Source organism: Cherax quadricarinatus, chromosome 11 (genome assembly GCF_038502225.1).
Source record: "Cherax quadricarinatus isolate ZL_2023a chromosome 11, ASM3850222v1, whole genome shotgun sequence".
Classification (NCBI taxonomy): Eukaryota; Metazoa; Arthropoda; class Malacostraca; order Decapoda; family Parastacidae; genus Cherax; species Cherax quadricarinatus.
The window spans coordinates 43,713,799-43,736,954 of NC_091302.1; the positions used below are offsets into that span (position 1 = coordinate 43,713,799).

Sequence of the window (23,156 nt, forward strand, 5' to 3'; positions counted from 1 at the left end):
CCAGGTGTTTACAGTGAAACATATAAGTGAACAGTATTTAGATAAGGCTAAAGAGGTCTTTGTGGCATTTATGGATTTGGAAAAGGCGTATGACAGGGTGGATAGGGGGGCAATGTGGCAGATGTTGCAAGTGTATGGTGTAGGAGGTAGGTTACTGAAAGCAGTGAAGAGTTTTTACGAGGATAGTGAGGCTCAAGTTAGAGTATGTAGGAAAGAGGGAAATTTTTTCCCAGTAAAAGTAGGCCTTAGACAAGGATGTGTGATGTCACCGTGGTTGTTTAATATATTTATAGATGGGGTTGTAAGAGAAGTAAATGCGAGGGTCTTGGCAAGAGGCGTGGAGTTAAAAGATAAAGAATCACACACAAAGTGGGAGTTGTCACAGCTGCTCTTTGCTGATGACACTGTGCTCTTGGGAGATTCTGAAGAGAAGTTGCAGAGATTGGTGGATGAATTTGGTAGGGTGTGCAAAAGAAGAAAATTAAAGGTGAATACAGGAAAGAGTAAGGTTATGAGGATAACAAAAAGATTAGGTGATGAAAGATTGAATATCAGATTGGAGGGAGAGAGTATGGAGGAGGTGAACGTATTCAGATATTTGGGAGTGGACGTGTCAGCGGATGGGTCTATGAAAGATGAGGTGAATCATAGAATTGATGAGGGAAAAAGAGTGAGTGGTGCACTTAGGAGTCTGTGGAGACAAAGAACTTTGTCCTTGGAGGCAAAGAGGGGAATGTATGAGAGTATAGTTTTACCAACGCTCTTATATGGGTGTGAAGCGTGGGTGATGAATGTTGCAGCGAGGAGAAGGCTGGAGGCAGTGGAGATGTCATGTCTGAGGGCAATGTGTGGTGTGAATATAATGCAGAGAATTCGTAGTTTGGAAGTTAGGAGGAGGTGCGGGATTTCCAAAACTGTTGTCCAGAGGGCTGAGGAAGGGTTGTTGAGGTGGTTCGGACATGTAGAGAGAATGGAGCGAAACAGAATGACTTCAAGAGTGTATCAGTCTGTAGTGGAAGGAAGGCGGGGTAGGGGTCGGCCTAGGAAGGGTTGGAGGGAGGGGGTAAAGGAGGTTTTGTGTGCGAGGGGCTTGGACTTCCAGCAGGCATGCATGAGCGTGTTTGATAGGAGTGAATGGAGACAAATGGTTTTTAATACTTGACGTGCTGTTGGAGTGTGAGCAAAGTAACATTTATGAAGGGATTCAGGGAAACCGGCAGGCCGGACTTGAGTCCTGGAGATGGGAAGTACAGTGCCTGCACTCTGAAGGAGGGGTGTTAATGTTGCAGTTTAAAAACTGTAGTGTAAAGCACCCTTCTGGCAAGACAGTGATGGTGAAAGTTTTTCTTTTTCGGGCCACCCTGCCTTGGTGGGAATCGGCCGGTGTGATAATAAAATAAATATATTACATAAATATTAACAAGGCTTGATTTGGTTGCAAGGTTTTTTTTTTTTTGTGTGTGTCAAAATTCATATTATCATATAAAAAATTGCATAACATTAGTTAACCATTTTCCTTGTGGCAAATCTACAAGTGATTAAATTTTTGGATTGCTCTAAAAAGTCAGGAATTTCATTTGGATACATAGTGCAAGTTTATTGTGCAGTTAGTGTTTACACTGTTCTTGGTTAAGAATGCTAGTAGAAAAATCATTAAAATTTTTGACCTTTCTATTTTCTCATTAACATTTGTTTTTCAGGATGGTCTTGCATTCTGTGCCCTCATCCATCGTCACAGACCCGACCTGCTGGACTACTCTCAGTTGTCCAAGGATGATCCCCTCCACAACCTTAATCTTGCCTTCGACATTGCTGAGAAGCATCTTGATATCCCTAGGATGTTGGACCCCGATGGTAGGTAGCTGACCACCATTAAGTTGTTAAATATCTAAAGTTTGTTTTCAATTCAACCTATAAGTATACTATATTGACTTAATCTTTATTATCCACTTTAATTTTATTATAAAAATTTTTATACAGATAATTCTACAGTGCAGAAAACCAACTGATGCTGATCTTGAGTTTTCTGTATTTGGTGTCTTTTCTCTAATTTTTGATGGCTGAACTAACGTGGAAAGTTAGCGAAGGATTCCAGTTGAGCTGCTGATACCCATATACCACATGACAGTAGTGCTGTAGTAATGAAGATAATGGGGGTGTTTTCAGATCTGGTGAATACCCCAAAGGCTGATGAGCGGGCCATCATGACCTACGTGTCTTGCTACTACCATGCCTTCCAGGGGGCCCAGCAGGTAAACACATGGTCCCATACGAGCATGGGCCCAGTGGCGCGCTACCCCTCACCCAGGATACTAGACCCCTGCTCACCCAGCATTTTTGTCCACATTAAAATTCAAGCATAAAATACATATCAACAGATATCATGCAACTTGGTAATTGTCTTGATATTTCCAGAGGATGATGATAACACTTTAGATACTTGACATAAAATTCATCTATTTCCTCTTTTATATTTGTTGATACCACTTTCATGCTAGAAATCAGAATTTTCAAATGTCTTGGCAGACTCAGTCTAGCACAGTTTCTTTCAGTGTATTGCAAAACATCAATGCAGTATTGCATTCCTCCAGTAATTAAAGCATTATTTATTTTCCTAAGAAAGTAAATCGTTTACTGCATTCTGAGTCTATCTGAGATATTTGTAGATTGTTTCTTGGACTAACACTGCAGTAGTTACAGCAGTATTGAGCAGCCAAAGTGCAGCAGCTGCAGAAGCAAGCAAAGTAAAGGCTGGAACAACATATGTGCTGACTGGCTGTTTAGAATGTAAAGTCAAGTGCTGGAGATATGCCCCAGTGACTGCATAGCCTCTAGCTTGTGTAATGGTCCACATTTCTTCTTTTATAACATTGATATTAATATGTTAACTGTTTCTTAGATGTTTTGTTTTTGAGCTGTTTAGCCCAAATAGTAACATTTTATAACATGCATGAGATAGTCACTATTGTATGTCCACACAAGTTTCAGCAATGATGGTAGAGAAACTATCCACATGCCATTTTTGTTGTACGATGCTCCCTACGAATTCATGATACTCTGAATTCTCTGGTTACATTATTCACGTTATTGACTGAAGAGCCTTCTGCAAATAAATTAGAAGATTTCATTTTTTTCACACACATTCCCCATTTAAAAGTGTGCTTGCTTGATTACTTGTGCCAGAATCTTTCTCTGGGCATTCTGCTTTATGACTGTCAATATTAATAAGATTAGAGCAGCCTTTAAAGAGAGAGAGAGCCTTTGAAACAAAATGAGCCCAAAAACTGAAACAAAAATTTATAATATGGACAACTTTTAATGGTATATACAGTTTCTTGATTTGCAAGGATTTCTGAGAATGTGTAGGTTGCACTGTACATAAATTAAGCCTGTAATCTCTTGGCCTAATGTTCTTGTTATGTTCAGTAAAAACTACTATCATTGCCTGTATTGATGCCTGTGCATGAGGTTTCTTTATTCACCTTTGTTGATGCTCTTTCATAGTAATTAGTATCCTATAACCATCATTTTCATGATTGACGTCCGCTCCACAGCAGTTCGCTTACACACCACTCGGATGCAGATATGCCGGATATTCTGTACTTTAGTTTAGCATTTTGATTTTCTATGTTGTTATTGTCCTTTAACCTAATTTTAAAGCGTGTGCCTGGTTGCTGAACTAATTAAAAAGTATTTAGAGCTGCTAATAGTGCAGGTGTTTGTCTTACTAACTATGTACATTACAGACATATCAGAAGGTGTGCCGGACGAACGAGCTGTCATGACATATGTATCCTCGTATTACCACACATTTACTGGTGTGCAGAAGGTTAGTAACATTTGCAAACCACTTAACTAATTGACATGAAGGAGAATCTTTATATGAAATTTATTACACTTGCAGGGAAATTATTTCGTTTGCCATCAGCATTGAAGACTTATGTTAACTACCAGAGTATTCAGTGAAATTTAGCAATACCCATATCTCAAGTTATTTTATTCATTAAACATAGATAGTACTCCGTATTTCTTATTGCTTTTTACATCTCTATGCAATTTCTAGCTGCTTCCAAAAATGCACACCTTTTAAAATTCCTGCCCACACAATTTTGTGTTTATATTGTTGTGTATATATTGGCAGTGTCATAACATCTTACATATTTTTTTAATGCACTGTTTGTTTTTTGATGCATTAACTTTTTATTTCTAGTGTATTAAAATCAGTTTATACATATTTTACAAATATTACACAAAATTTTTACAAACATTACACATTTATTTTACAAACTATTCATATCAACATGTACTGAAGTAGAAATATTTTTTTTTTTTTTTTTTTTTTTTACAAAAATTTCAGTGATGAAGATTTTAACAGAACATTTGCATTACAACAGGTACATGTTCAATGCCTATCCTAGCTTAGTTGCCATGCTACACTGCCAATAGAGTTCAGTTAACAGCAGATAGTACCTAGCTAGGAAGTTTTGTAACAAATTGGCCTATCACAACTATAACATTACTAAAATATATAGAGAAGACAAAAAAAAATTACAGTAGATATAGGTAAGTGGCAACATCGTCAAGGTGACTTTCAAACTTTTGTAAACCAAAAGGTATTAATGTGAAAAATAAGGGTGGAGCTCAGTCAGGACAAAATAAGAAAAGAAAATTAATGAGCTAACATAATGGTAAAATATTATGAACAGAAAGCAGTGAGAGAGAGAAACTTGGCTAGATAACACAATAATAGAGTTGGGAGCCATGCAGAATAAATAAATAAAAAAGAAACAAAATGTAACAAAACAAAATAGTATGTTAAATCAGATAATAAAAATTTTGAGTAAAGAGACAGATGCATTCAAAACAAAGGTAGAAAAAAGCTTTGTGAATGCTGACAAGTAAAATGCAGAATTCATAATTGCAGTATTGCGTAAGGTAAAAGACAGGATCACAAAGGCAGATATAAACAGCGAGATGAAAAAAGGAACTTACAGATAAAACTAAGCTAATTAACGACATTTTTGAGAGACAAAATAGTGTTTTTGTCTGTTGAGAGAGAAAATTAAAACAATTAAAAAGGGTTGAAGAAGAGCAGATCAGTATGATAATAAAATTCATAGACAATTTCAGCAGTAAAAAACATGTAGCAGTATAGAGAAGAATAGAAAGATATTGTATAGATTATAGCAGGCTGTTACGGCTAGCATTTGATGGTCAGCCATAAGGAAGAATTTGTAAAGAAAAAGAAAGTCAAGGATATAAGAAAATAACAAAGCTGAAAGGACATATTAATTAGTCAAGACCAATTTGGAGTGGGACAGGTGTAATTAACCCTTTCAGGGTTTCGGACGTACTAGTACGGCTTACGCACCAGTGTCCATGACGTACTAGTACGCATAAATTCTAGCGCCTTCAAATCTAGTGAGAGAAAGCTGGTAGGCCTACCTATGAAAGAATGGGTCTATATGGTCAGTGTGCGCAGTATAAAAAAATCCTGCAGCATACAGTGCGTAATGAGAAGAAAAAAAACTTTGACCATGTTTTTGGATTAAAACAGAGACTTTGCACTATATTTTCGTATGGTATTTATTGTTGTATTCTAGTTTTCCTGGTCTCATTGCATAGAATGGAAGACATATTACAGAAATTGAGATGATTTTGACTGGTTTTACAATGAAAAGTACCTTGAAATTGAGCTCAAAGAAGCAGAAATGTTCGATTTTTACCAAAGTTCAAAAGTAACAAATCATGCTAAGCGTCCAATACACGTCAACTGGTGAGTCTAATGTTCTTTCACAAGTGCGCTGATATTATTTATAACATTTCTACACTAATGCAGTAGTCTGCATAACAGTAAATCTTATTTTTTTTGAGAATAAAAATTCAAAGTTGAAAGCAAAACAAATGTAAGAGGGGCATGGAGATGTGACTTATGAACAAAGGAAATGTTATCTTAGTGCCAGGAATGTCTTTCTTGTTTATTCTGGACCCTATTTGGAAATTGGCATCTTTTGAAATTTGTGTGCAATTGGCAAAATTGCTAAATTCTGACCACTGTATTGGATAGTTGAAATCAGTAAATTGGGAGTTTCTTGTACTCATTTGATAGAAAAAATGGAGTTCTAGCAAAATAGTTATGATTTTTATCGACTAGTACATTGGAATTGGTCGAAAATAGGGCTCAAATTGGGCAAAATCGCTGATGCGTAAACTTCGTCGAGACCGCTAACTTCGTGAGAGCATAATTCCGTATGTTTTCCATCAAATTTCATACTTTTGGTGTCATTATGATCGGGAAAAGATTCTCTATCTTTTCATAAGAAAAAAATAATTTTTTTTTTTTTTTTTGAAATTTGGGAGACCCTGAGAACAAGTCTCTGAGAGGGCCTGTGGATCGTGAAAGGGTTAAAGACAAAAAATTGTAATTAGTTAACATATCATGGAGTTAGAAAGTCATATGCTACACAGGCAAATTTCAAAATGGCCTTTATATATGCTGTATATGGATAGCAAAATGTTAAAGAAGCTATTAAATTTTTTTTTAACACCAGCTGTCATCCACTGAATAGGGTGACCTGAAAAAGAAGAAGCATTTTCACCAACACTGTCTCCATAACTGCCTTGCCAGAGGTGCATTGGTGCTGTAGTTAAGATGCCCTTCCAGACTACAGTATCCCCACCCCTCCTTAAGAGTGAAGACACTGTATTTCTTACCTCCAGGACTCAAGTTTGGCTAATCAGATTCTCCTGAATCTTTTCATAAGTGTTACTTTGCTCACACTCCAACAGCACGTCAAGTCATAAAAACTAGTTGCCTCCACTCCTATCTAACACGCTCACACACACACCATATCAGAACAAAATTGGAATATGCAGTGTGTAGTGATATTTCTGCACCTAAAACATGTGAAGGTAGAAAAATTCCAACACATATGAAATGAGAGCTACCAAGACTGAAAAAACACTGAAAATTACCTCAGTGGTTGACAGGCAAATAAGTAGAATTGTCAGCTAAGAAAAAACAGGTAATAGAAAGTTATTCTATACAGATAAAGTTAGAATACTGTACTAGAATGGTATTCAGGAGGAGGTAGTATTTAATATAACTACCATAAACTTTAAAAAAAATTATATGGCAAACTGTACAGTAGCTCTACTCTTGTAACTTCTGATGGGTAATCACTTGTGGTTCAGTATGAACATATCGGCAATTATTTTCAAAGATTTGCTGTTTGTTCCTTCATGATGAAATATTGGACGTATCAGTGAGTGTGTTGATAAAGTATCCTTTACATGGACACCCCTGATGGTTGTGTGTACAGCAACTGACTGAATTAGGTACTGGATTGCTGCTATGCTTCCAAAATATATATTACAGTATTGTTTATAATAGGTACTGGACTGTTGCTATGCTTCCAAATGAATGAACTTACAGTAGATGCAGTGGATACCTTCACTAATGGCAATGTTTTGCCTACACAGTGGACTTTATCGGGAAATAAACTGACTTGATAAAGCTCATAGTGTGGGGGAAAAAGTTGTGGTTAATAAAGGTATGCACTGCATCTCAGTGTAATTTATTCTACTTCGTCAGTATTTATATACCATTCCAGTTCCAAATGTAAGAATTTTTTCTAAAATCAGAATATGGTTCATTCTTAATGGTGTTTACAGATTATTAAGCTAGTAGATGCTAAAGATGTCACCCACTTTTTATTCTATTTCACTTAATTGAGTTAAGCAAAAGTGCTTGGAACACCAAGTACTTTTGCTTAACTCAGTTCTTTCAATTCACTACAAGCATTCTTGCATGTATCTGTATCCTCTAGAAGGTATGTGGTTATTGATACAGGAGGGTACAACATGCAGTTTATGTTGATATTCAGCTCAGACCAATTATCCATTGAGTTACCAAATGAGAATATCTTTCCCATTCTAAATTATTGTATCTGGAAACTACTGTACATACATTCAGTGGTGGAAGATGTCACAGGTCACTTAAATCTTTGGGTACATAGCATCTCTTATTATTTATCATACTGTTTGGATTCATAATTTGAGTGATATATTGGTTTCTCCTGAATGCACACAGGTTGTCTATTAGAAGGGTTAAATATGGAACCTGGCTTATTGGTCAATGACATAAAAATCTAAAGGCTTTGAATATGTTGCTAAAATCCATATCTAGATAAGTTAGAAATGAAATATAATTTCCAGAATTATTGTTTTGCATTACATACTGTGTGCACCAAAAATGTAAAAAAACTATCCAATTGAGTACCCCTTTTGATTGGCTAGGCTGAGATGGCAGCCAACCGCATTTGCAAGGTACTGAAGGTTAACCAAGAGAACGAGCGACTCATGGAGGAATACGAACGCCTCACCTCTGACCTGCTGGAATGGATCCGTCGCACCTTGCCATGGCTCCAGGCCCGCCAGCAGGATAATACTCTGGCTGATCTGCAGAAAAAGTTAGAAGAGTATCGTCTGTACCGCCGCAACCACAAACCCCCACGTGTAGAGCAAAAAGCTAGACTGGAGACAAACTTCAATACGCTTCAGGTACACATTTTTTCTTCACTGCTATAGAATATTGTTCATTTATAATTTGCAAAATACATATTTACAAAATGCATATTTATAATTTGCTCATTTATAAGAAGTTGCTTTGATTTGAAGTTTGTTTACCTTTTAATTCTATTTTTTTTTTATTGATGAACAGACCAAACTTCGCCTCTCTAACCGTCCTGCATACCTTCCCTCTGAAGGGAAGAGTGTCACTGATATCGCCAATGCATGGAAGAATCTTGAAGGCTGTGAGAAATCTTTTGAAGAATGGCTGCTTTCTGAGATGATGAGGTATAATTCTTAATGCTGCTACTGTAATACTATTACTACAGTACAACACTAGGTTTTGTTAGGCTGTTAACGTTTGGTTAACAGTCTTCAGTAAATGGAGTGATTTCTGGTTATTCTCTATCTCTTGCACCAGATTCATTTTATTTGGACACATACAGAACTCAATGAGAAGGTGCATATTGCAGTAGTAAAGAGAAAGTAAAGAAGCAGTTATTGGATATTGATGAAAACCAAGCAGTGTTGAAGGAATGTACAGATCTAACTTATTTGCTCTAGACGATAATTTTAGGGAGTTCACTATAAGGTGACCCCATCAAGATAAGTTCCTTAATGCTGGTGAGGGGCTCTTGATATAAGGAATTGGATCTGTCCTCCAATTCTTTGAATCAAGCCTGAGTGCCTTCCATTCCCCAAGGCACTATATGAGCCCTACAGGTTTAGTGCTTCCCCCATGAATGTGATGATAACTACGAGGTGAACTAGCATACAAATGGAAAATACCAAAACAATGTAAAAATGACAGGGAGGACCCTTTAAACTGTAGTCCTGTTACTAGCAAGAGTTGTAGTTATAGCACTGGGAAACTCAAGTAGAGTAAAATTAAATATTACAGTATACTAGGTATGGACACAAAGGAATTATATTGTATTGATACTTTTTTGTGAGGCCCATATAAACATAATTTTAAATTTAAGCTTGTGATTAGTATATAAATGTCATTTTTGAATTTTGAGGCATTTAGAAAGCATTGTATTAGCAACTAGGTTAAGGTTGCTAATACAATGATTAATAAAAGCTTCACTTGAGTTTTCTAAACCACAACAATTACCCTGATATTCAGGTTGGAGCGTCTTGAGCACCTTGCTAAGAAGTTCAAGCACAAGGCTGAGATCCATGAGTCCTGGACTGCAGGCAAAGAAGAAATGTTACAGAGTCAAGACTTCAGGCATTGTAAACTTAATGAACTCAAGGCTCTCAAAAAGAAGCACGAGGCCTTTGAATCCGATTTGGCTGCACACCAGGTTAGATTTTTTTTTTTTTTTTTGAAATTTTTTTCAATAATAAATGATTTGTTCAAAGAACTAATATTAATAACTAGACATAGCTTCCACTGGTAGGAATTTTATATACTCATGAATGAAAGACTTGTTTTAACAATAAAATGTCTCTTGCATATTTCCAGGACCGTGTAGAACAGATTGCAGCAATTGCACAAGAGCTGAATGCCTTGGACTACTACGACTCCGCCACTATCAATTCACGCTGTCAGGCAATATGTGACCAATGGGATCGTCTTGGAACCCTCACCACCTCTCGCAGGAATGCTCTAGAAGAGACAGAGAAACTTCTGGAAAAGATTGATCAGCTTCACCTTGAATTTGCCAAGAGGGCAGCAGTATGTGCCTTGTTTTATTCTCAGAATGTTATCTGCTTGAAAGCTGTTATTAATAAAGTATATATTTATATATTACTGTGGAGAAATAGGTTACTGTCCTTGCTTCTCAGATTTTGCCTGTTGTAAAAGAAAACTAAAATGCCGGATGTGAGGAATTAGTAATCCCCTTTTCTATATAAGTTATTGAAAAACAGATAAATTTTATTACCTTCTTTGAATTATCCTGCCTTGGTGGGAAACAGCCGATGTGGTAAGAAAAATGGTATATTGGATATTGTCTACCAGACTTTATATTTATTGGCATGGTATATAAAAAAAGTCATGAAATATTGAATTGTGATGCAGCTTTAATATTGCAGCCTTTCAACAACTGGCTGGATGGAGCATGTGAAGACTTGGTGGACATGTTCATCGTGCACACCATTGAAGAGATTCAGGGCTTGATTGATGCCCATAATCAGTTCAAGGCAACTCTGGGCGAGGCTGACAAGGAATATCAGGCCATCATTTCTCTGGTGACAGAGGTTCAGCACATGGCCCAACAATACCATATACCAGGTGGTCTTGACAACCCCTACACTACACTTACTGCACAGGTCAGTTTGTTTGCTAGAATAAATTTTTAACAATAAGTAGTTTTAGAGGAGTACTGACCAGGTTGTAACAGCAACCTCCAAACTTCTTTTCTCTATGGGGAAGTGGAACTGAATTCGTCCTCCGTAAACCATGCGTGTCATAAGAGGTGACTAAAATGTCAGGAGCAAGGGGCTAGTAACCCCTTCTCCTGTATACATCACTAAAGTTAAAAAGAGAAACTTTTGTTTTTCTTTTTTTCTTTTTAGGTCACCTTGCCTCAGTGTGATATAGCCAGTTTGATGAAAAAAAGTCACAATACAGTGGCTGGATTAATTCACAACTAAGATAACAGGAATTGGAGGTGAAACTAGACTTGGTAATGGTCCAGGATGTACTGAATGATGATTAGTTTCATCTTGGGTAATGTGAACTTGTCTATATCTGTGATTCTTCATATTGAAAACTTCCCTTTGTGAAGAGTGGAACACTTAGCTTGGATGCCATATAGTAAAAGGATACCATAGAACACATTTAAATGACTAGGTGGAATTTGAAATAAGCCTCAATTATTGAGGTATACAAAATCACAAGTAATTGTTAAGGGGCTGTAGTGGCACATCATTCCCAACATTTATTATATTTTACTGTTCTTGTTCGAACTTCCTTCTTTTGGGATACACCTTACACATAGGCAACATTTATTAATCAACAAAATTAATCCCTTCTTATGGATAAGGTAGCTGCAAGACTAGTATTATTACAGGGCAGTTTGTACAGTGGTACACCTAGTTTCAAACTTATTTCATTCCAGAATGCTGTTCGAGTGCCAGTACCGAACATATTTGTTCCCATAAGGAATAATGTAAATTAGATTAGTCTGTTTCAGACCCCCAAAAATAAACTTGTAAATGCAATTACACAAATACACTTACATAATTGTTCAAGTTGGGAGCATTTCGAAACTCGGGGCACCACTGTAATTCAAAAACACTCGGATAGTGACCATGTACATGTGGCAGGCAAGCTGTTATACACGTGAATTTTTCTTTTTATTGTATTTTCATTATGAATAGTGTGGAGATTGCTTGAATATATTTTTTAAGTCAAGAAAGGTTGACTTCAATACAGTATAACTTGCCAAAGATTTTTTTTTTAAATCTTGGAACTGGTCAATGAAATAATATTGCATCATTCTTGAAGCTAACATAATTTATATTTTTTGATATTTAATCAGCAAGCTTAAACAGTAACTTGTTCAAATAATACAGAAAAACCACAGACTATACACTGGACACTACAGTTAAATTATTCCTTCAGTTTATGGCAGACAGTGTTATGTACAGAGAAATGAGAGCAGGTGTGAACAATTCACATGAATGCTGTGCAGTCTCAAGATTTTTCTTAGACATGTTGATGATGTTAAGGGAATATTTGACAATCTCTAAAGCTGAGCAAGTTTCTCTGAAGATTAACCAATAACAATTATAACTTTACCTGTGCTATTTTTTCCCCTCATGCACTCATAGGATAGTGAAGGAATTCTTGGAGCCGTTGAGGTAAAGTAGTAGTACATTTTGCATGAGAAAGTAATGTATTTACTGTATTGGGTATTATATTTTATTCAGTTTTGCATCATCAACTCAAATACTGATGTCCGTTATTCTGAGGCTAATGAATGAACAAAAGATTTGAGTTATATATGCGTAGTTCTTGCACATTCTTTTTGGCTTGATTATTTTGGAATAATTTTTTTTATCAAAAAATTTTAGTTATATCATTCAAATATATATGGAATGTGAAGAGATGATATATGCATGAATTGTAAGCACTTTTAAGTTATAACCATAGCATCTTAAACCTTCATGCCTTTGATTCCCACAGATATTTTGGAAGTTGCATTAAAAGTGGATTTGCATAAATCTCTCACAGAGTTTTTTGGAAAAAAATTAAGTTGCATTCCACATACCTCTCAAAGTACTACTTATTTTTTATTATAAAACCAAAGAAGATAATATGATAAAGGGAATTATGGAAAAATGGGAATAAAATTGAATGATAAGCATGGTTTAAAAAAAAAATAGAAAAATGATCATTGGCTGTGAATCCATAACAAGTTTTTCAAATGTTTGTATACTCTTTTCCATTTTGAAAATAATTCTTTTGAATTAGTAAATCCTCTGTGAACATTGTAAAAACTTAGCCATGTATTAGTAACACTGACTTCCCAATGTGCATAAATTGGAAATGAACTGTAGTCAAGCATGCTGCATTTACTTTGTACAAATGTACAACACTGGTACAGGGCAGTGATGTATCTTCAAAATTACAATAAAAATTGAGTTAGAAGTATTGTACATTTGATTCTTCAATAAAAACTTATTGTTTAATAAAATATCAAGAGATTCATCATAAGAATCATTTCCTGAAAGAATTATGACTAGTTCAAAATAAGCATAATTCAGTTGTGCAGTAAACGAATGTTTTTTCTTCATATTAGTCTGTGTCTGTATGTTAGCAAAATTTTTTATATAAATAATAGTGCATGCTTGTCATTTTCTCCTTAAAGTAAATGCTTTAATGTCTGTTTACTTTCTTAATATTTTTATAAATATGTAGACTAGGGGAAGCCTGGCTGTGAGTGTAGTGTGTTTGTCTCATGATTAATAGATGGAGGATCAAGACTCCACAACTCCTTACACTGAATGACCCACACAGGTTTCGTGTTTCATATTAAACATAATAATAATAATATAAATATATATAAAATAAATATTGTCAACACAGATATTTGTGTGTTACAGGTTATCTCAAGCAAGTGGGGAGAAGTGAAGAAGCTGGTGCCCCAGCGTGATGGAACCCTCCAGGCCGAGCTCCAGAAGCAGCAGAGTATCCTTTTGAAATCTAATCTTAGCATTGTTTTATCTAATAAAATATTAAGACATTTACTGTATTCACAAATTATTATGTACTATAATAGTTATCAACAGGTCACATGCAGTAAAAGTATGTAATAGAAGTTACAATCACTAAATTTCATTTTCTTAATCAGTAGCAGACATGCAGGAGCATAGGACATACATGAACTACATTACACTGGCTACAAGTATTGTCAGGAGCTTTGTAAAAAAAAGTAATTACAATCCCCCTTTTCCAGTTAACTGAGTTGGGGAGACATTCAGCCAAGTTAAAAGTAAAATATTAAGACTGGGCAGCCTCAAAGACCAAGCAGAAAGCATTCTTATTTTGACCTATCGCATATTAGGAACAACCATACAGGCATTAAAATGACAGGCAAATCTGATACTATCCAAAATTTCTCTTATAAAATTTTGACTAGTTGGTGTTATTCTTTCACTCAAGGAAGGTGCCTTGATGCATGTGAGGGGCTCTTGTTCTAAGGAACTAGAATTTTCCTCCCTTTCCTTTGATCAAACCTGATTGCCTCCCAATTCTCATTCTGTACATGATCCCTATGGGTGTAACATTTCCTGCTGATTAAAATACAAATATAAATGGTGTTATTCTAAATCATAATAAATCAACTAATTTGTAAGGTTTTAATAAAACTTTTTTTAATTATGAGGTTGTGAAGGATATGCTTTTCCCACTTGGCAACTTTCTGCAAGGATTGCCAGGTGGCTCTAGCATTCACCATATCAAGACTTTCCTATCTGTCAGAGAGCATGCACACTTCACTTTTGACGTCTTCAGTGCTCTAATATGCTCACCTTAATTACGCTCCTTGCCAAAAGTCCCACCTTTGATGCAGACTCCCTCTATAACATTTTAACAAAGTAACCTGTGATACCACTTATGATTTTAATTTTACACTTTCAACTCCATTAACTCTCTTCCCTTGCAGTTTAGACCACAGGTTCGCCATTTGGTTGTTAATATAATTACAATGTGCTTTTCCTTAACAAAGACTTCAGACAATGAGAGCCTGAGGCGGCAGTTCGCTGAAAAAGCCAACGGTGTGGGTCCTTGGATTGAGAAGCAAATGGATGCAGTTGCTGCTATTGGCATGGGCATGCATGTAAGATATTTGAATAATCATTATTTCTGATTACTTTTAGTAAATATATAGCTACAACAAATTCCAGTTTTTCTTAGTCAAATGACATCTGTCAAGCTGACATGATAATTTTTTCACTTTGGTCACTGGCATATAGTATATGTGTAACAAATTCATCTTTTGCAGGTTAATTTTTAAATATGTTCTATATGACCCTTAAGATTTAGAGCTTCCTCATGAATATAACAATAATAGTACAGTAATTTTAAATGTGTTAATCATTACTACTACAAAAAAAAAAGTATAATACAAACTCATACACAAAGATGTAGTTGCCAGTCATCTGTTCAATTGTTCCTCTACTAAATACTACATATCTTAATGGCCAGTTTTTTCTCCCTTTCCTCCATTCTTTCCCTTTTAAAAATAATTATATACTATCATCATTATATTAATGGAGGAGCATTAAACCCATAGGAGTCATACAGTGCCTGGGGAATGGAAATAATCAGGTTCGATCCAAGGAATGGGAGGTCATATCCAATTCCTTGAATCAAGAACCTCTTACCAGCATTAAACCTCCCTTGAAGGGATTGCATAATATGAAAATCTATTATGTGCATGATTTTGGCTACAATGCAGTGTAACTAAGCTTCTAGTTCGCACTATCCTAATTTTTATCATATATGCAAAAAAAAAAAAAATGTATCTTTCTATAAAAAATTCAGGAGTATAAGTTTGAGCACATTTTTCCAAGTAAAAAGAAAACAAGTTGACCTATGGGTGTGTGAAGGCTTACTCAGCCCTGTAACAACTTCAGACAGTATTACCCAGGCTGGCTCCTCCTCAGGAAAATTAGTGAATAGAAAAAGAAATAATAACAGACAAACATAAACACTTTATTATGTAGAAAATATAAAATATAAAACACTTAAATATGAAATATTAATCCTACATTAAAGAAAATGAAAAAGGAAAAATATAAATGATAACTGAATTCAACGCTAATTTAACACTTGGGTGTCTGGTGTTGGTGACACTGCTTGTTGAAATCGTAGCCGTTGCTGATGATGGGGGGGGGTCGCAGGTGTTGGTGACCACCACTGGCTAGTTCTTCACAGATTAACGCCGTGAGTAGTATCCCGATGACAGGAAAGCAGGTTCTTTACCGCTGCAATGATGTGGGGTTACGTCCTGCAATTTCATACAGGTGCACAGGTAATTAGATCCAAAATGGAGAAGTCTCTGGATGTTAGTCCTTCTCCTGTTCTTCTCGTTGATTGACACGTGACCCTCACTGTCATCCAAGCTGAAAAGATAGACAGGTTACCCACTGCTTAAATAATCACTCTCCATGGCAGTGTACATTACTCAAAAGACGTGGTGATTATTACAACAGTCAACCTAGAGCAAGACTGAAAGGACTAAGTTTATTATTGGTCAAAAGTGAAGCTTTTAACCAATAAATCCACTAGAATACAAGGCAGGCATGTACTTACAGTAGTGTTGGGAACTGCGAGTCGAGTGATTTACTGTTTGACCAGAGCCCCATACGTCACCTTTCGAGCGGGGGAGGGAAGAGGGAGGGGAAGGGATAGCGGGAGCTAGACGTACCCTACCTTAACTAGTAGCCGGTAATGAAACTATTGTTACTATATTGCTACTCCTATCTATTGAACTTTTCCCTCACAGGGTGATAATATAATGGTAGTATTGTTGCTGTTATGGTGGTAGTGCATGTATGTGTCTTCATTTCAGCAGCACTCTCCTTGCACTGTTGATTTTGGCAACACTGTCCTTGTACTGCTTCTCTCTTGATGGTGGCAACTCTGTACTTGTACCTTTTCACTGCTAATGTTGGTAACATTGAACTTGTGCTGTTAATCCATTCAATACTGTTTTGTACTGTTCCACTGTTAATGCTGGCAACACTGTACTTACACTGTTAATGCTGGAACACTGTGCATGTATGGTTCTACTGTTAATAGTGATAAGACAAAACTTTTACTGCTAATGCTGGCAATACTGTACAGTGGAACCTCGGCTTACGAACGCCCCACCAAACAAACATTTTAGGATACGAACTGTCGTTTGGTCAATTTCTTGCTTCTGGATATGAACGAAATTTCAGGATATGTCCTTCCCTCTCAAGTTTGGGAGAGTGTGTAAAGGTAGAAAGTTGAAAGTGAACATAGAAAAAGAGTAAGGTGATGAGGGTATCAAATGATTTAGATAAAGAAAAATTGGATATCAAATTGGAGAGGAAGTGAATGTTTTCAGATATTTGGGAGTTGACGTGTCAGCAGATGGATTTATGAAGGATGAGGTTAATCATAGAATTGATGAAAGAAAAAAGGTGAGTGGTGCGTTGAGGTATATATGGAGACAAATAATGTTATCTATGGAGGCAAAGAAGGGAATGTATGAAAATATAGTGGTACCAACACTTATATGGGTGTGAAGCTTGGGTTGTAAATGCTACAGCGAGGAGACGGTTGGAGGCAGTGGAGATGTCCTGTCTAAGGGCAATGTGTGGTGCAAATATTATGCAGAAAATTCAGAGTGTGAAAATTAGGAGAACATGTGGAGTTAATAAAAGTATTAGTCAGAGGGCTGAAGAGGGGCTATTGAGGTGGTTTGGTCATTTAGAGAGAATGGATCAAAGTAGAATGACATGGAGCTTATAAATCTGTAGGGGAAGGAAGGCAGGGTAGGGGTCGTCCTCAAAAAGGTTGGAGGGAGGGGGTAAAGGAGGTTTTGTGGGCCAGGTGCTTGGACTTCTAGCAAGCGTGCATGAGCGTGTTTGATAGGAATGAATGGAGACGAATGGTATTTGGGACCTGATGAGCTGTTGGAGTGTGAGCAGGGTAATATTTAATGAAGGGATTCAGGGAAACCGGTTATTTTTATATACCTGGACATGAGTCCTGGAAATGGGAATTACAATGCCTGCGCTTTAAAAGAGGGATTTGGGATATTGGCAGTGGAGGGATATGTTGTGTATCTTCATACGTACATGTATATGCTTCTAAACTGTTGTATTCTGAGCACCTCTGCAAAAACAGTGATTATGTGTGAGTGAGGTGAAAGTGTTGAATGATGATGAAAGTATTTTCTTTTTGGGGATTTTCTTTCTTTTTGGGTCACCCTGCTTTGGTGGGAGATGGCTGACTTGTTAAAAAAAAAATTAATAATTATTATTATTTTTACAATAATATGTATGTACTAATAATATTATTATTATTAAAATATAATATAGTAATAATAGTGTTCGCTCATTACTTACCTTAAAATATCGGTAGTCTTAATGTAGAGTGAGAGGTGAGTAAACAAGATTAAATGAATAAATGAGAGAGAGAGAATGAGAGTGTAGAAGATTCGCGAATGGTTTTTGTTCACTCTGTCAAGCCGACTGGAAAAACATCTCATATTTATGCTAATTTATATGTTTATATGTTACGTATCATGTTTATTATATAATTTAAAAAAAATTATAGATGGATTAAGCAGTGTCTATATTAACGTTTTATACACTTTTAATGCACCTCAGAGTGATTATTATTATGTTATTATCATTATTAATATGGCATCTTCAAGACCAATAACACACTTAGTGAATTTAATGTGTACCTGCACACCAGCACAGGTGCAAGATGTGGAGTTTAAAGCAGTTAAGTTCATATTTTATTGATTGTAATGTATATCAGGTTTTTATGTTATTTATATTGTTTATTATGTCATATTAGATAAATAAGCCATAGAGCTGATATTAGCTTCATATTGAAGGTGTGACGACTGCTTCATGTGTAATACCTGTTGGTTCATGAGCGGCTCTCTGAGACAGAGAGACAAGCAGACAGACACACACACACAGGTAGACAGAAAGACAGACACACACAGGAAGATATAAAGACATATAAGCAGACAGATCTAGACAGATGGACAGGCAGATATACAGCCAGACAGATACAGACAGGTTTATGTGCAACAGTGAAAACAAATAAAGAGAGTTGGAGAGTAAGAGCCTTTCTTGCCTTCTTGCCACAATCTCCAGTGCAAGATTCAGTCTTCCTCTTAGGGGCCATGGTGAAATTTACTGTCCAGTTAGTACAGTTAATACATTATGATGCTGCAGATAGGGCAGGGTAACTCAAATTGATGCTGCCTGCATGGCGCGTTGCCGCAGCAGCGAGTATCGTCAAATATTGTACAGTGGTATGCATCAGCCAGCCCAGCCCAGCTGCCAGATTCACGGTTGTAACTCGATTGGACGTGTGTCAAGCAGGTTGTAAATTGGATGGTAGGTGTAATAATGTAATAATAATAATACAATAAATAGTAATAAAAATAATAATAATAATGTCATTTTTAAATATTTTTTGTAATTTTTTCCATATTTTTGTGCCAAATGCTTCAAAATATAAATTGGTAACCCTCTGAGTGGCTGTAGGTACAACTGCTGGACCACATCTCAGTGCCAACCAAGGGTCAAAAGGAGGAAGAGGTTCGCCACTCTGAGTGACCGCAATAGACCCTTGGGACTATAATTTTGTCTTATATTGTCCAAATTTCTTACACAATACCTCACCCGAAGAGACAGTATTCACATACGATCAGTAAGAAGTGATTAGAAACTATGAAAAAAGCTAGATAAACGAAGAAAACAGCAGCAGAGAGTGAGGCACCTCACCACCACGTCTTCACCTATATATACATCTGTCTTGACTACACCTGTGGTTACCCATGTGACAACCTTACCACTAATCATAAATAAACAAGCTAGGTGTGGGAGTTATGGGCTGGGAAGATACTAGAGTGGGAGAGTAAATGGCAGATGCTGCCGGCGTCGGCTTCACTCGTCATATTATGGCCTATTTTATTCATTCTAGAGTATATATCATGTTTCTACATTATTAATATTGTTTATTATGTCTTATTAGATGAATTGTGATAGATAAATAAGCTGTAGAGTTGATATTAGTGTTATGTCATGCCTCCGGAGAGGCTGGAATGGATTAATTGCATTTCAATTAATTTAAATGAGGAAAATTGACTCAGCATACGAACAAATCAGGATATGAACAAGGTCACAGAACGGATTAAGTTTGTAAGCCTAGGTTCCACTGTACTTGTATTGTTCCACTGCTAATGCTTTTAAAAGTGTTTGCACTGTTCCATTGTTCTTCTGGCAATGTTGTACCTGTACTGTTTAACTGTTATCCTGGCAACACTGGGCTTTTACACTTCTACTGTTAATTCTGGCAGCAGTACTTTTACCGCTTTTGTTAATTCTGGCAACAATGCTAGACATATTCTATTTGCATAGATTCAAATACAGTGATCACAACAGAGTGCCTAGTTTTTTAATTACTTTCTCTATTCTCTATAAATTAGGTTAAACAGTACTGTACCATATACTGTAAAACTATAATTCATAATGATTTTTTTTTTATTATTTGCTCTGTTTGTTTATAAATCAGAGAAATATCTGATAATTGGTAACTAGGATATTAAAAGACACTGTATTTCAATACTCAAACATCTCCACAGGGCTCTGTTCTTGAAGATCAGCAGAACCGTCTGAAGGACTATGAAGCTGCAGTCATTGGCAATAAGGCAATCATGGATGAGATGGAGAAGATCCATCAAGCTGTCCAGGAGTCCATGATCTTTGAGAATAGGTAAGGTGCCAATACTCTTCATAAATGACAAAATTGGAATAGGGAGGGAGGGTAATCATCCTCTTCACAAATGACAGAATGATCATAATCATTTGTTTTCCAAGAAGATACCTTTGTGCTACAAAGATTTCTTACATGGAGAAGCCTTTAGCTATGAAAAACATTTTTGGCCAGACAAACTTGAGCCAATACTTAAATTATATTGTACATATCCATAAACACATAGAGTATATACAAATGTAAAGTGCTGTAAATGGCAATACTAAACCTAATGTACATTTTTATCATTTACAGTATGAGACTAGGCAGGGTACTCATGCTTTCCACAGATGACAATACTTTATGAGAATAGAGTACCCAAGCTCTTTGCAGGAGTACAAAATAGATATACAGTAGGGCCCCACTTATACAGCAGGTTAGGTTCCAGGCTACCACAGTAAAGCAGAAATCACCGTAAGTGAAACACCCTTTTTTTCCACTTATAAATGCATATAAATACTAGATAACAAGTTTACACCAACATATATTAAGTTAGCAATAGAACTAGGCATCAAAAAAATAAAAAAGTAAAATACACATATAGTACACTCATTACTTACCATAAAATATTTGTAGTCTTAATCTAGGGTGAGATGAGTAGTATTTATTGTAACAAATAAAGTGTGGTATGTATGGTAGCCAGCCAGGCTACCATACCAGGCAACCCCACCCACACATAATATTCTATGACATTTAAGCATCCCAGAGCTATTAAATGCATATACAGTTTACTCATTACTTACCTTAAAATATTTGTAGTCTTAATGTAGGGTCAGAGGTGAGTAAACGAGATAAAACGAATAAATGAGAGAGAGAGAATGAGTACATGAGAGAGGACAAGCACAGAGTTATGAAAACAAACCAGGCGTACGCGAGTTTTGTAAAAAACCAGGCGAACACGTTTGGTTTGTGTACAAGTTACATTGTGTACAAGTTGTCTCTACGTTGATATGGTAGAATAAATAAAGAGGAACACTCCCATTCTCATGTAACACCATTTTTAGAAGAAATGACTCTCTGAGTGAAGGCATACAAAATAAATAATTTTCTACAGTTGCCCCCAGTAACACATTTTCTCTGATGTTGGACTAGAGAAAACATTATTCTTGCCGTCATTTATACAACTCATATTTATGTTAATTTATTCTACTGTGGGGTGTAGTTATCATCTTCATATATTATGTATCATGTTTATTATATAATTTTGAAAAAATGTTATAGATGGATTAATGAAAATGTGTATATTAACGCAATATACGCATTTAATGAGACTCGGTGATTATTACTGAGTATTATTTTTTTTTTTTTTAACAAGTTGGCCGTCTCCCACCGAGGCAGGGTATTATCATTACTAATATGGCATCTCGAGACATAAGACACTCTTACTGATTTTAACCCTTGAATGGTCCAAATGTATATACAGGAAGGCCCCACTTATACGGCTGGTTAGGTTCCAGGCTACCGCCGTAAAGCGGAAACCGCCGTAAAGTGGAACACCCTTTTTTTCCACTTACAAATGCATACAAACACTAGATAACAAGTTTACACTAACATATATTAAGTTAGCAATAGAACCAGGCATCAAAAAACAATAAAAAGTACAATACACACATAGTGCACTCATTACTTACCTTAAAATATTTATAGTCTTAATCTAGGGCGAGACAAGTAGTATTTATTGTAAGAAATCAAGTGTGGTATGTATGGTAGTCAGCCAGGCTACCATACCAGGCCACCTCACCCACATACAATTCTATGATATTTAAGCATCCCAGAGCAATAAAATGTATATACAGTTCACTCATTACTTACCTTAAAATATTTGTAGTCTTAATGTAGGGTCAGGAGTAAGTAAATGAGATAAAACGAATAAATGAGAGAGAGAAAGAATGAATGCATGAGAGAGGACAGGCGCAGAGTTATGTAAACAAACCAGGCGAAGGTAAGTTTTGTAAACGAAGTGTACACGTCTGGTTTGTGTACAAGTTACATTGTGTACAGGTTGTCTCTACATTGATACGGTAGAATAAATAAAGAAGAACACTCCCATTCTCATGTAACATCATTTTGAGAAGAAATGATGCTCTGAGTGAAGGCAATGGAAATAAGTCACTCTGACTTTTTTGGGTTATCCTAGGTTCTCTACACATATGTTGTTATGTATGATAATCTATGTAACTGTATTTGTGTATACCTGAATAAACTTACTTACATACATACGAAAGGAATAATTTTCTACAGTTACCCCCAGTAACACATTTTCTCTTCTGTTAGATTAGAGAAAATGTTATTCTTGGCATCACTTGTACAAGTTATCTGGCTACGACATCTCATATTTATGTTTATTTATTCTGTTGTAGGGTGTATTTATCATGTTTTTATGTTATGTATCATGTTTATTATATAATTTTGAAAAAAATATCATGGATGGATTAATGAAAATGTGTATATTAACGTAATAAGACTCTGTGATTATTATTATTATTATTAGCATTTCTAATATGGCGTCACTTGTGCAAGTCGTCTGCTACCACATCTCATATTTATGTTTATTTATTCTATTGTGGGGTGTATTTAACATCTTTTTATA

The 23,156-nt window shown here is 36.0% G+C and overlaps 2 protein-coding genes across 3 annotated transcripts in view; one reads left to right on the forward strand and one right to left on the reverse strand.

Annotated features, from left to right (window-relative positions):
• Positions 1 to 23,156, forward strand: part of Actn (alpha actinin) — a 234,578-nt gene that overhangs the window by 193,072 nt on the left and 18,350 nt on the right. Inside the window, exons 5-14 of one of the 2 annotated variants that reach the window (XM_070084039.1) lie at positions 1,701 to 1,854; positions 2,167 to 2,252; positions 8,299 to 8,562; positions 8,723 to 8,859; positions 9,701 to 9,881; positions 10,043 to 10,255; positions 10,615 to 10,851; positions 13,633 to 13,717; positions 14,764 to 14,867; positions 20,397 to 20,527. In XM_070084039.1, coding sequence (XP_069940140.1) covers positions 1,701 to 1,854; positions 2,167 to 2,252; positions 8,299 to 8,562; positions 8,723 to 8,859; positions 9,701 to 9,881; positions 10,043 to 10,255; positions 10,615 to 10,851; positions 13,633 to 13,717; positions 14,764 to 14,867; positions 20,397 to 20,527 — 1,592 coding nt within the window. Of the gene's footprint in view, positions 1 to 1,700; positions 1,855 to 2,166; positions 2,253 to 3,746; positions 3,830 to 8,298; positions 8,563 to 8,722; positions 8,860 to 9,700; positions 9,882 to 10,042; positions 10,256 to 10,614; positions 10,852 to 13,632; positions 13,718 to 14,763; positions 14,868 to 20,396; positions 20,528 to 23,156 lie in introns of both variants that reach the window. The other variant, XM_070084038.1, reaches the window with a different exon arrangement.
• The window catches only part of LOC128687474 (sphingosine-1-phosphate lyase-like), a 74,608-nt gene continuing 67,148 nt past the window's right edge, over positions 15,697 to 23,156 (reverse strand). The window contains exon 14 of the mRNA XM_070084041.1: positions 15,697 to 16,155. The gene's annotated coding sequence lies outside the window, so the exon portion shown is untranslated. The remainder of the gene's footprint in view (positions 16,156 to 23,156) is intronic.